The 14326-nt window shown below is 43.4% G+C and overlaps 1 protein-coding gene across 1 annotated transcript in view; it reads right to left on the reverse strand.

Moving 5' to 3' along the window:
• Nucleotides 1-3102: 3102 nt before the first annotated feature.
• LOC108247471 overlaps nt 3103-14326 on the reverse strand; it is a 124935-nt gene continuing 113711 nt past the window's right edge. The window contains exons 4-5 of the mRNA XM_017435624.3: nt 10399-10523; nt 3103-8677 (exon numbers count right to left, since the gene is read on the reverse strand). Of these exons, the coding sequence (XP_017291113.1) occupies nt 4602-8677; nt 10399-10523 (4201 nt within the window). The 3' untranslated portion in view covers nt 3103-4601. The remainder of the gene's footprint in view (nt 8678-10398; nt 10524-14326) is intronic.

The following is a 14326-nucleotide window of genomic DNA, read 5'->3' on the forward strand; positions in this document are numbered from 1 at the left end:
AGAGAAACTCAAAGATTTATAATGATGTGTTTATCTGCGCTTTAAAACTTTAAAATAGTAGCTAATTTATTTTATAGTCTTTGCCTCTTTCTTCTGTAACCACCTGCAGTCTTTCCTTTTACTTAGTGAACAAACTCAGGCTTGTTGAGCACAGGAGGAGGATGGAGGTGCCTTAATTGCTCCAACTATTCTTTTTAAAACTGATCCAAAATTCACCAAAGGTTTGAGTGGATCTGCAATTTCTGTCATACAAAACCAGAATTAAATTCATTTAAGTCAAATCTGGACTTAGTTCTGTGCTTAGCCCTCCTGTTCCTTTTATCTGAGTGGCAAGACAAAACAAAATATTGGTAATTTCTAATAAATTTGGTGTATTTTATTAATGTTGTGCATGTTTTATATGGTGTTCCCAGTCAAAATGGCCAATCATTAGTAATAAATGTGAGACATTAGGTGTGTAAAATTGACTTCAACAGATGGACATAATTCCTTTCCCACACCCCCAGATGCATTTGTTTTTGAGTGAATACACATGCATATATTTCACTCTCCTTTTTGGTTTCCATGGCAACTCTCATGGGAATATTTCCCTAACAGAATTATACCCCCATGGGAGTCTTTACATAACAGAATCTTTCCCCGACAGGAACCACCTGTTGGCATTCTTAGAAACTAGGCCAGCACAATGACCAAACAATATACTGACACCGAGGCCCTCGATTCTTGGATCATGACACGGGTGACGAAGAGAGAGGCCAGGAAACTTACATGAACAATGCTAAAGAGGAGGAAGTGTCAGAAGATGAACAAAATATCATCCGAGACCAAGAGACAACCAGTGTGAAGCACTGATGAGGAAGAGGGTCCTGCAGAGGTCGATGCTGTATTCTGTTGATAGAATGGGAATACTGTAGATTTGGAGGCACTTTCACAAAACACATCAAGTTGGGAGTGAGACAATTTCTGGCCATCTACCTGCTCACTGCTGATTTACTAAAACAGTATTACATACATCTACTGCTGGCAGGTTTAATCATTTTGTGTATTTTTTGTGTATTTATTAATTGTGAGTCAGGTTTCATGAAAGTGTTTTGCAATTTTAAAACAAGACCTGTTTGTAAGCAGCTGTTTTTTACGAGGCGGTAAATAATTAGTCTCAAAAGTTTACATTGAGCCAAATCTGTGCTTTGTTGTTGAATATTGCATTGAATCTGAGTGTGTTGAATCAAACTCACATTGAACTGCAGCGTATTGTGAATAACGACTGAACCTCTTGTTTAAATTCTGAATCGTATTGATTTTTGCTGCCCATGTATCTTTAATGAATCGGATTATTGGCAGTGTATCAAGATGCATATTATATCAGTCACAGACCAGAGATGCGCAACCCTAACCCGTCTGCAGGACAAGCCTAAACAACAACATTCATAGTGTTTTATAAATGATAAGAGGGAGACATCAGTCACAAACAAATGCATAGTGCTGCACATCAATGCACCTGAGTTCTGCTCCACACCTTTTCTGGCTCTGCAAAGCTGGCTTCATTTCTAAAAGTTTACATCTATGTGGGATGTGGCTGGCTCCATTAGTGATTTATGAAAAGTCAGACGCAGCTTAAAGACAGGCTATCTTTGTGGCCATTTCGTGGAACTGTTATGTGAAAGTGCCTTTTATCTTCAGGAGTTGTATGAGCTCAGATCAGTGAAGTCCTCAGACCTTCAAAAAACAGACGTTCTAAAATTGTACTGTTCATAAGAACACATAGTGATTAGTTGATAACATTATAATCAGATATATTGGAGTGGTCATTTTTGACTGGAAACATAAAACTAGTTAACAAGGAAAAGGATAACAGGGGGGTTAAACTGATCCCAATGATGTCCAGGGGTTTGTTACAAACACTAAAAAAGGTCAATTCTGGCTTTTTGTAACCAACTGAAAAACCAAAAAGCTCTGTCTAAATTGCTCTAGTTGCTTCTTTAAAATGCTCCCACATAAGAACTCTTCCCTGTCATGTTTTTTTGTTTCTGACTAATACCCAAATTTTATCAGACGATTACCATTCACAGTTCAGAGTGCTTCACTTATTTAACATATTAAACACTGTTAGACAGAGTGGACAATTTTAAGAAACTGTTATAGCAGAACCAGAAATATGATCTTTTATATCAAATGCATTTTCTTTCTCATCTCACTTTGGCACCAAACTCATCCTCACTGCAATTTGACTGAAATGTATCAATCAAAAAAATTTATTTCGTTCAAGGCTTTAGTGGGAAATTTAACATCAAGTCTAACTTTCTGCAGAAATTGGTAAAATTTTCAGTTGTAGTTCAGGTTTTTTATTTTTCCAGACTAGAATTGTGACTCCTCAAAGCTTGAAAAAAAACATGAAAATGTAAAATTAGTGGAAGTCCTTAATAGAATCAGACTTTTATGTAGTTATAACTTCCAAATTAAATAAAGACATGTTACTGTCTTAATGTTTGTGACAATTGCACATCACCAGCTGAAAACATCTCTCACAGAGAAAATCTGGTAAACTTCAGTGAGTTTATAACCATAGAGTGAAGATGTCTTTGACTGTACAAGGGGGATTTTTTTTCCTTTAATGTCTCCAAAACCTCCAACATGCCTTGCAAGCAAATCATAGATTTTAAAATGCAAAACAGGAGCTTTGACTGATTTCTGTTGAGGGAAACGAGCCCAGCTGTGTGTCCCCGCCACGATCCCACAGGCTGCACACCTGAGGCTCATTTACAGTGAGATTGCTGCTGATGAGGATAATTAGGCATCTTGTATTTTTTTATATCTTTTTTCAGATCTGTGAGTCAGTGTTGGAGTGTTTAGATGGAACGGTATAGGTGCAGGAGGTTCAGCTTTAAGAAAAACAGTTTTTTTTTTACCTAAGCACTCATAAAATCCTCATCACTTAAATTTCCTCCTGAATTTGATATTTAGGCAGTAGTTCTTTAAAAAAAAAGTCTTAAAGAAAAATGGCTAAATATATAGTCATGACAAAAAAAGGTTTCAGGACATTATTAAAATGTTCTGGTCTTTACCAGGATCTAAAATTATTTAAATCTAACCTCCAGTGAACAAAAACACACAACAGTTTCCACCATGTCATTATTTATTAAACAAACTGAAGCCAAAATGGAAAAGCTGTGTGTGAAACACTGCATCCATCCTTGGTGCTTCGACAGGATTTAAGAGGTTCAGTATCAGCCAGGAGCTGCTGATCAAATGTATTGATTACCTGATCATCATCAGTGAGATCAGCTCTATAAAAGCAGAGCTTTGTTAGTTTGCTGCTCTGGAGCGTACAGGTGTGTGTTAACACAATGCCAAGGCGGAAAAACATCAGCAATGACCTTAGAGAAGCAACTGTTGCTGCCCATCAGTGTGAGAAGGGTTAAAGGTCAATTCCACACTATTTGGACTCCATAATTCTACAAAGAGAAAGATTATTCACAAATGGAAATTATTTCAGACTGCTGCCAATCTTCCCATCCAGCAAATTCACCCTGTGGTCTCAGAGATGTGAAAAAACCCCAAGAGCTCCATGTCAGACTCTACAGGCCTCAGTTATCAGGTTAAAGGTCAAAGGTTGTAACAGGACAATTAAATCAAAACTGAAGCAGTGTGGCTTGTTTGGAAGGGTTGGAGGAGAACGTCTCTTCTCTCTAAAAAGAACATGGCAGCATGACTTAGGTTTGGAAAGTTTCACCTGAATGAACTACAATGTCTTTAATACATGAGACCAAAGCAGAAATGTTTACCCAGAATGCACTGCAGCATGTTTGGAGAAAACCAAACAGCTCATACTGTCAGCATGGTGGTGGAGGGCTGATGATCTGGGATTTCAAGCAGCTACAGGACCTGGATCGACCTTGATTCAACCATGACCTCCTCTGTAGACTAAAGGATTCTGCAGTAAAATGTGAGGCCATCTGTCTGACAGCTGAATCTTGGACCAAACTGGGTCATGATGCAACAGGACAATGATCCCAAACACAGCAGCTGATCTACAACAGAACGGCTGAAAAAGAAAAGAATCAAGAAGCTGCAGTGGTCCATTGAAATGACCTTAGTAGCTGTGCTGTGAAGAGTTATATCAGGGTAGACATTAATAAGCATTTGTTTCCTCCTCCTTTCCGAATAAAAATCGAGTAATACTTCTGAATTTTTGATTGTTACATGTTTGGAATAAACTTCATTTCATTTTATTTTAACTGAAGCAATAATGGAAAGAAGAGTGGGCCAAAATTCCTCCACAACCATGTTATAGAGTAGATAATCATAGACATAACCACTGCCAAGAGTTAATGCTGCTAACGGAGGTTCTGCAAGCTGCTGGATCAGGGGTTGACACAGTCTTTCAGTTTTTTCCAGTACTGGCTTTGGTTTTAGAGTGTATAAAAATGTCATTACATGTAGTAATGACATTGTGCAATCAGTTGTGTTGTTCACTTGAGGTTAAATTTGAATAATTTTAAAACCTAGTAAAGACCACATTATTTTTATTATGTACTGTAAGTGAAACTCAAGAATTGAAAAAAGATGGACTTTCTTTTTCCCATGACTATGAGCTGAGGTTGTTAGAACAATACCTGTAAGGGTAGGACTGCTGGATGTGGAGGGGAGTACAAGGATGGGTGATGACTCTGCATGTGATGAAATGCTGCTGCTAAAGGATACGGACTTGGGCCATCCAGGAGTGGGATCGGAGAGGATGCATAGAAAGAGTGAGGAAGGGGTGGAGGAGGGGGCGGGGGAGGAGCAGGAGGTGGATTGAGAGCGAGAGGAGACAGATGAGAGGGAAAAGAGGGGAGAAGGTGAGGGTAGGAGGATAAGGGGAGGTGTGACGGAGGTGGTAGGACGGAGAGGTGATGTTGTATGAAGGTATGGTGGAAGGAAAAGGAAGAGGAGGAGGAGAGGGATGGCTGGAGGAGAAGAGGAGCATGGAGAGGGATGCACTGTGAGGGAAGGTGATGAGGAAAGCACTGCCTCTTCTCTGAAAAAAGCTGCTCAAATTCCATCCCCTTCCTTCTCTCTCGCTCTTTCTCCTCCTTTTCCTTCCTCCTCACCCACTCCTTCTCCCACTCCTCCTGCTTTTCCTTCATCTTCTTCCTCTCCAGCTGCTTTTTCTCCTCTTCCTCCTGTCTCTGCTTCTTCATGATGCTTTCATCCTCCCTGTGCTCCCTCATGAGTACATGTTCTGCTTCATTTCTGCTGCTGCTGGTATTAACAGCTTTACTGCAGCGATTATAATGAAGATTACCACTGAAACAATCACACTGACCATCGTTAGCATCCTTCTGATGAACACCCCTGCAGCTTCTGTAATCAGTTTCTGAATCAGATGGTGTATTTTTATGTTGAATGTGGCACTGCTGTTCAATTTTATCATTCGAGACACAATTATGATCAAATGTGTCATCAGGTCTGCAATTAGTGGACTCTTTTTTATTATTTGGGTGCTTGTTTGTATTCTGACAGAGGTCATTAGCGCTACATGTGAAGGAATCTGTAGAGAGTGTGTCTGTTAAACGCCTGGTAGGCTCACCATTCACATCAGCCATATGTAACTGACAATTTTTGTCAAAATCTGCATCATTTTTGTCATTTTTGTTGCACAAATTGTCAGGCGCACCACAAGTGGCCGAATCACAGTTATCGTCCTTGTTAGACTTTTCATGTCTCTGTGTGCTCTGAGTTGGTGCGTTACAGGGGTGACAGTCACTGGGAGGTGTCACCTTTCCTCCAGATGGATCAAAGTTAAACTGACTGCAGCCATTAGAAGTGCCATCACTGCCTTCGCTGTCATTGCAGCAGCAGTAGTTTTCGGGTTTGTCAGAAGTGTCACAGCTAAATGTTTCCTCCCTGGTGTTTGAGTAATGGCACAGAGAGGTTTTTGTCCTGTGGACTGAAAGGATGTCACCTGAACTTGTCTCGTCCTTGTTGCTGTTACCGGCCTTGCCCACACTGAAGTCAGAGTTAAAATTAGCACAAGTTCTTTCCCGTTTCTGCATCAAAACATTGACAAATCTCCTCATCTGTCTCCTTCCTCTTCTCCGTCTTTTCCTAGGCATCACTGGCTCCGGCGATCCTCTCTTCCGCTTCATGGCCGTTCTCGCTCTCTGCGACGTCTCTGAAATTGCATCGAGGGCTGCGTCCGTGCAAGCCGATCTGATTCCGAGTTCGTTCTCTGTCTGTTGTGAGGGGCAGCATGGGTCCTGAGCTATCACAGCATCGCTTTGTCCTACAGGTATTGTTTGTCTTTGACTGCATGCTGTTTCTCTAAAGGAAGCAGGGACAAGGTTTATCGCTAGATCGCTTGCTGCTTCTCTTTGAGGTTTAGGAACAAGACAAATTTCTTCCCTGCTTGCTGCGTCTCGATCAGGAAAAGTAACACTCTTAATCGCCGGCTTACATGTGTTTTCCTCAGCATCCCGAGCAGCTCTTATCTCGGTCCTCCTCGGATTTCTTTGCTCCTCATCTCCTTGCCCTTCCTCCTTTCCTCCATGCGTATTTTTGTGCATCACCCCCGTCTCTTTGTCATCCCCAGCAGGGTCAGGTGTAATTGCAGGACAGCATGGCGTCTCCATAACAGACTCGGGGACGAGGCTAATCACTGAGTTGCATGCTGCTCCCCTGCAGAGGGGCTTTCTGAGCCCCTGGCCCCATTTGGAGGCTGATTGTGGGGATTGATGCTGGCTGGCCTCCCTTTTCACCTGCAGACACAGCTGGTTACACCGATTACACCGATTCACAGGAAGATTACTTAATAGCTCTTCCCTCTTCTCGTCATTTCTACCTGGCCTCTCTCGCTCTGTCTGATCTCCTCTTATCCTTCGCTCCTCTTCCCTCATCTTCTTTTCTCTCCCTCCTGCTAACCGATTTGCAACAAGATTACTTAATACCTCTTTATCTTTCTTGCCCTCTTTTATGCTGCCCTCTCTTTTCAACTTCTCTTCGCCTCTCTCTTCAAACATCTGATTTGCAAAAAAAGGACTTATTATCCTTCTTCCCTCTTCTGAATCTTTTCTATCAGTCTCTCTTCTTTTCCTTCTACCCCTCTTTCTCAATCCTCTTCTTACTCCTCCCCTCCTTCTCCTCCGTCTCCCTGCTGTTTTTTGAAGGCCTGGCACTGGTGCATGGTTGCACTCTGCAGAAATGGAAACAAATTTTAAAGCGCTTTCATCACGGCAGCCAGAGCAATCCAGAATTGTGTCGCTGCCGTCACAATGGTCGACAACTTCCACAGGATTTCCTGCCTGTCCTCCTTCAGTCTTCTCTTCCCTTTCATCTATCTTCACCTCACTTCCTCCCTCTGTATCTCCGTGCCTCTGTTGGCAGTCAGCTTGTTTGATCACAGATGGCTTTATTCTCTCCCTCCCTTCCTCCAGCCCTTCTTTCTTTTCTGCACTCTCTTCTTTGGCCTTGTTATGAGCTCTGAAGTCGTATAGCAGAGGATTGACACTGTAGGATATGGACGGTGAAGTCTTGGTGTAGTTGACCATCTCCGTGGGCCAGAGAAGAACCCTGCTTCCGTCACGGCTCAGGACACGACAGAAAGGCTCTTTGGGTCGATTTAGGAGGGCAGATGTTGAAGTTTTAGAACAGTTTGACATGGACGAGGTTACTTCTTTTGGCTGTGGAAAAGCTGAAGACTCCTTGGTCTCATTTAAAATACCAGAAACAGACCTTTTAGGCTCGTTTGTGTCAAGGCAAAACAAATCTTTCTCTCCTTGAAGCAAACTTAACTCCTTCTGCTTGTGGATTCCAACCTCAGGGACTTTTTGTACTGAATCTGTGCTTCCTCTCCCAGAAGTCTGTCCTGGTATGTCACTGTTTAAATGAAGATGAGTTCCATTCTGACATTCACTGCCGACTTGGGCTCCAGTCCCATCATTGTGGCATAAAGAGAGCTGGGCTCCACTCCCACCAACAATCTCAGGTACCGTCACATTGGGATTACATGAAGAAATCCGGGCTCCACTCCCAGGCAGTCCCAATGGTCCCTTTTCCACAGACTCAGACTGCTGGGTTGCAGTTTTACTGTTCACACAGCACTGGTTTACAGTGTCACAGTGATCTACACAAACACTGTTCACATCTGTAGACACTGGAGATTTCAGCTGTGCATCAAAGTTTTTCATTCTTTCTTGTGCCGTCCCTCTGTCTTGTTTCCCTTGTCCAGCTTGGATGAAGACGGCGGCAGATTGGTGCAGGAGGACACAGCTTCGTTTGGGCAGAGAGAAGGACACAGGGCGGACTCTGCTGGGAGAATATGGGATGTCTGAGGTTGTGCTCATTGCTCTGCTTCTGTTGGTGTTTGTTGTAGAGGTGGTGGGGCTCTTGCAGCCATTGATTGTTATTTTGGTGTCAGGGACAGTGGTCGGGATATCATTGGAAGTTATGGGGTTTATGTAATTCAGAGCCCAGGGACGCTTGTGAAAGTGACTAGTGTTGTTGCAGTTTTTGTTCTCAGGGTTTGTTGTAAAGTGACTGCAGTCCAGATGGGTCTTTTTGAGGATACAGGATTCACCAACAGCACTTGTGGAGATGTTGGCATCAGTTCGATCAAACGCCCACTGAGTGTTGCTCAGGAGTCTGGTTTCCAGTGCAGGATCCATGGGGAGGAAAGGTTGGATCAGCTGGTTCTGAGGCTCTGGAATGGGGAAGAAAACACAATTAATACTGATGACAGTGGTTATATTTTTGACCAAATCTTAAAAGGTTCATTAGTCTAACCTTTAATTGCTAATAATTCACATAATGCGTAAATTATGTTTTATAGGAGGAAGATGAACTTAAAAAGACATAAAGTTTATTCTGAGACTCATTGATAAATAATAAAATGAGAAAGTAAAAGTTTCAGCCCAACATATTTTTGGATCATTTTGGAGCACGACAAGCTGTCAGATACTCATCTGTCAGTTTAGTGAATGATTCAGACAGTTATTCCTGAACAAACATTTCAAGATGACTCATAACTCTAAAAGTTATCTGCATTGTGCCTTCTCCTAACACCAGAGAACACATTTTATTAAATATTTGAGTTTTTAAGAAGCCCAAAAATGAATTATTACTCTTTTTATTGTAAGTGTGAAAATGCATTCAGTGCTCAGAGAGGAGTGAATTTAAATGAAGCTGTCCAACTTTTCCATTGGTTTTGACTTTAAAATGAGAAAACTTCACCGACTGAGGGGGTGACATATTTTTAGGACTAGACAGAGTGACAATTGATTGTTTCTTTGAAACATGAGCTCTGCTTTATGCTTTCTCAGCTTTTAAAACCTGCGTTTATTTGGCACTCAAATCCACTTGAGATGGACTGAAGGGATTTGATATCAGCTTCTGATTCAGAACAAATTCAGTTGAAATGACAGCATAAACTGAAAGTAATTCAGTACTAAACTTTATTCACAGGCAGGCTTGCTTTTATATATTTTTACACATATTTATCCAACAAACCAATGCAGAAAAAACCCCAACAAAAATCCTATTGTTATGAAAGTTTTAATGTAGAGTTTTAGACTCATTTCAGGAGATGTTTTTGACACTGAAAGGTTTGTCTAAAATTTAGACAATGGTGTAAATGTCTGTGTGTGTGTGTGGGGGGGGGGCATGTGTGTTTGTTGTCTCTTAGCAAAGCATCTCATGAATCATGGTATGGATTTTAATAAAACTCTCAGAAAGTAATTATTGGATGTATGTCTACAACTGATTAACATTTGGAGTCAATCCTATTTAAGATGCCAGGTGCAGATAAATAGACTTAGAAAACACAGTAATTGTTGTAGGTTAATTTTACAGATACTGAGCTGAAAGTTGAGGTGGTAGTGGCTGAGAGTCATCCCCAACATATACTTTGAGGGCTAATAAATCCCATTGGATTTTTGTTAAAATCTTTGACAAGCAATATGACAGGCAATGTGCATTCCTTCAAGGAAAGCTTGTTTCTATTTTTTATTTATTTATTTAATGTTTTTCATTTGGACAAATGTGAATTCAGTTTAAACAGTAGGAATTTCTGCAAATTGGTTGCTGATTTACTATCACAAGTACTGTTTGCTGCAGTTTATATGGCTGAAATCACTCTTTGTTAGAAATACTGTAAAATGCTGAATTCTTTCAAATCCTTAAACTTTTTTTATTAATTGCCCAGCTCATATTTCTCTTGTTATATTGCAGATGTAGCACCACTTCCCTATCATTCTTTCCCAGCAAATACTGTAAACAAAGATAACTCCGCTCTTCGGCAGCAGACCACAATCTGTTTAATCCCTCTGTATCAAGAGTGATATTCTCATCACCAAAACCAAACACTCACTCATTAACTATTTAGGCGGCCTCACACGTTGCCTTTTAAGTGGATAAAGCTCTTACTTGTTCCCTGTGTGGCGCCACTTGGGTGGAAATCAGCCCAGTTCTGCTCCGAGTCTGGCCGGGACTGATTTGCTGGGTCGATTGCCACGGTGGTGGACCGGAACATGGGACCAGAACCTGGAGCACTGTGGAGAGAAGAGCAGAGGATGAGGAAAAAGAGTGGAAACAAGTGTAGAAGAAGAGGAATATGGGAAAATAGTGAAGGTGAGGGAAGAAGATAAAAAAAGACAATATGGAGACAACAAACAAAGAAAAGGAGTTATGTTAAAAGAAAGCCCGAGATTACAAAACGAAGAAAGGAAAGTGAAAGGAAATTAGTATAAATGAGGGGACAAAAGAAATCAATAAAACGAGTTGAGAAGAAAAACACATTCAAAGGAGACAAATTAGGGTGGAAAGCAAAGATCTGAAAACAAATTCTTCTCTTTTCTTTCATTTTCTAAAAAAACTGCACCGTTGCTGATCTGAAAAATATAGCAACGACAGCCGATGCTGAGCCTTTGTGTGTGAGTGGTCAGAAACACTGCATAAAAATCCTGAACATGTCCGTTAACCAACACAAGACCCTTTTTAAGAGTTGCTGTGACAACACACAATATCTTCAAGGAGCTCGTTAGCGATCTCAGTTTATTTTTACTCATCAACAACCCTGTGAAACAACCAAATCACTCAGCGGTTTTAATTACAAGCAGAACAAAGCCAAACTAAATGAAAATAAAATAATGCATAAATAGTTGTAAATGGTTTTAAAAAGCCAAGAAAACTTGTGAAAATAAATTATCATATGTTGGAAGAAGTAAAAAAAACTATAATTCTCTGCAAAAGGCAGGATTTTCATGGTCTTATTAGCAGATTAATAAAATTAACTTTCTGCAGTGATCCACTCACATCTGAGTGTTTTAAAAGTTTTTTCTCTGGTGAAACGTTGTTCCATCCATCTGACATCAGATCCCATGACTTTGTCCTCCCAAGGTCTCCAAACAGACTGAATCAATTTTTAAAATTTTTCATAGATTTTGTGTGTTTTATTCAGCAGTTGTACACCTATAGTTTTCCTGCTTAAAATGAGGATCAATACAAAATGAATGTGGGAAATAAGTGTATAAAACTGACTTCTTCAGGTGGACTTTATGTAACAGCTAAAGCCAATGCCATACTGTCCCCTCACTGATAACACTGTCTGCATGTTCTTTGGTCTAAATCTGTCTTACGTTGGTTGGTCTGTTTATCACAGTTGTACCTAGTTGTTTTGGTAAACATTTCAACATTTTGTTTTCTCAAAGTGTATATATATTACTGTTCAATGTATATAGGCCTTCTAACCATCAAACCATATTTATTTCATACATTTACTAAATTGTACTCATTAACTTTTAAAATTACAACTCAACAGTAGCATGATGTTACTCTGCCTTGGTAACAGAGTTGACCATTTCAAACGTTTCTGTTAAAAACTCGACTTGCGTGCATAGAAGCTAAAAGTACATCACCAGCAAAATCATGGTTTAAAACCTTTAGATAAACATTTAGATGTTAAAAATCATTAGTGTTTTTCTTATGACATTATGGTAACAAGATTGACTTTGAAAACAATTACTCTTGGTTTTAACACTTTTCAGATTGAAATAATTTCTCAGAGAAGGGCAGACATACCTCTGTGTGCCTGAGATCCTACTGTCATGAGCGGGGTGGAAGGAGGCGAACCCTGAGCGCAGACTCATATTGATAAAAAAAAACTAATTTATTTAGAAATAAAAGGCAAACCCAAAACAAAGGCTGACGTGGCAGCAAAACCTAAACTAAATGCAAAAACATTTACTAACTAAACAAAACCTGAACAGACCTGAGATGAATCAAAGGGAGACGACGAGGCACGAGCAAAAAGGGACAGCACATCAGGGAGACAAGAGTATGACAATGAACCAGCCAAAAGACAACCCTGCAGACTCCAATGTTGGTGAGACCCTCTCTCCGGGGGAGAAGACCAGGATTCTGGCCGAGCTGCGGGAGGAGCACCCGCTTGCCTTCCTGGATGGCCTCTTGTCTTCTGCCGTGGTTCCCCCCCCGATTCCGTGGCCACTGTCGACGTGGGAGGGCAGCGGCTGCGGCANTGACAGAATGAACCAGCCAAAAGAGAACCCTGCAGACTCCAATGTTGGTGAGACCCTCTCTCCGGGGGAGAAGACCAGGATTCTGGCCGAGCTGCGGGAGGAGCACCCGCTTGCCTTCCTGGATGGCCCCTTGTCTTCTGCCGTGGTTCCCCCCCGATTCCGTGGCCACTGTCTTGTGGCCTCTTCGGTGGGTCGGACCGCCGCCACCACAGCCTCTTCGGTGGGTCGGACCGCCGCCACCACAGCCTCTCTGGTGGACTCGGACTGGTCATTCTCAGACCTCACAACCTGCTTGGAGCTGCAGCAGGAGGTGAAGGACTTTCAAGCCATATACACACAACTGGTCAACTCAATAACAGGTTCCACAGACATTACATGCCGGCGATTTGTTTATTCCCTTTTGGTCAAGACCCTTACCTCCAAGAAAGCACTACTCACCATACCCACATACCGTAATATCCTGGACACACTCCGACAGTTGATTAAGGATCCCGTGCCACCATCAGTCCCTCCCGTGCCACCATCAGTCTCTCCCGTGCCACCATCAGTCCCTCCCGTGCCACCATCAGTCTCTCCCGTGCCACCATCAGTCTCTCCCGTGCCACCATCAGTCTCTCCCGTGCCACCATCAGTCTCTCCCGTGCCACCATCAGTCTCTCCCGTGCCCCCAGCAGCTCCAGCTCCCCGCAGACAGCGTCACTGGAGAAGGTTGCCACCTTCCGAGCCTCCAGTGTTGCCTGCAGAGCCCCCAGCGCTCCCTGCGCCCTCTGCAGAGCCCCGGAGCTCCCTGCGCCCTCTGCAGAGCCCCCAGCGCTCCCTGTGCCCTCTGCAGAGCCCCCAGCGCTCCCTGTGCCTTCTGCAGAGACCCCGGAGCACCCTGCGCCCTCTGCAGAGCCCCCAGTGCCTCCTGCGCCCTCTGCTGAGCCCCCGGAGCTCCCTGCGCCCTCTGCTGAGCCCCTGGAGCTCCCTGCGCCCTCTGCAGAGCCCCCGGAGCTCCCTGCGCCCTCTGCAGAGCCCCCAGAGCTCCCTGTGCCCTCTGCAGAGCCCAGAGCAAGATCTGCCAAGTCGGCCAACGCTTCTTTGGTGGGTCAGCAGCGCGACGCCACCATTGCTTCTCCAGTGGGTTCCCCCTGTGTCCCCGTGGGGGTCAGCCGGGACAACGACGCCCCACCTCCCTGTGTCTCTGTGGGGGTCGGCGGGGACGACAACGCCCCACCTCCCTGTGTCTCCAAGGGGGTCGCGGACGGCGACGCCTCTAAGCCAGTCTCCGAGGGGGTCGCGGACGTCGACGCCTCTAAGCCAGTCTCTGAGGGGGTCGCGGACGGCGACGCCTCTCAGCCAGTCTCCGAGGGGGTCGCGGACGGTGACGCCTCTCTGGAACCTCCCGGGTACCACGCCTTGCAGCCTCCAGGGTCATCATGCCCTCTGGGGTGTTGGCCCCTAGGATCCTTGGGGCTGTTAGACTGCCAATGAACAGCCCTACCCCCAAGCAGTTTTTGTAGATTCTGGTGCAGATACCGAATTTATGGATGCTGGATTAGCTCAGTCACTTAAGTTACAACTTAAACCAAGTACTAGGAACACTGAGGTTCAAGCAATTGACGGCCATGTTCTCCACCAGGTCGAACTTGAAACCGAACCCATCAAGCTGATCATCGGGGGCAACCACCATGAATCGATCACGTTTCTAATAATCAACTCACCTGACATCCCCGTTATCCTGGGCGCCACCTGGTTACGTCGTCACAATCCACACCTCGACTGGGTTCGTGGAGAGGTGCTGGGATGGAGTTCTCATTGTCTGTCTTCCTGTCTTC

Source organism: Kryptolebias marmoratus, linkage group LG22 (genome assembly GCF_001649575.2).
Source record: "Kryptolebias marmoratus isolate JLee-2015 linkage group LG22, ASM164957v2, whole genome shotgun sequence".
In the NCBI taxonomy this organism is placed as follows: Eukaryota; Metazoa; Chordata; class Actinopteri; order Cyprinodontiformes; family Rivulidae; genus Kryptolebias; species Kryptolebias marmoratus.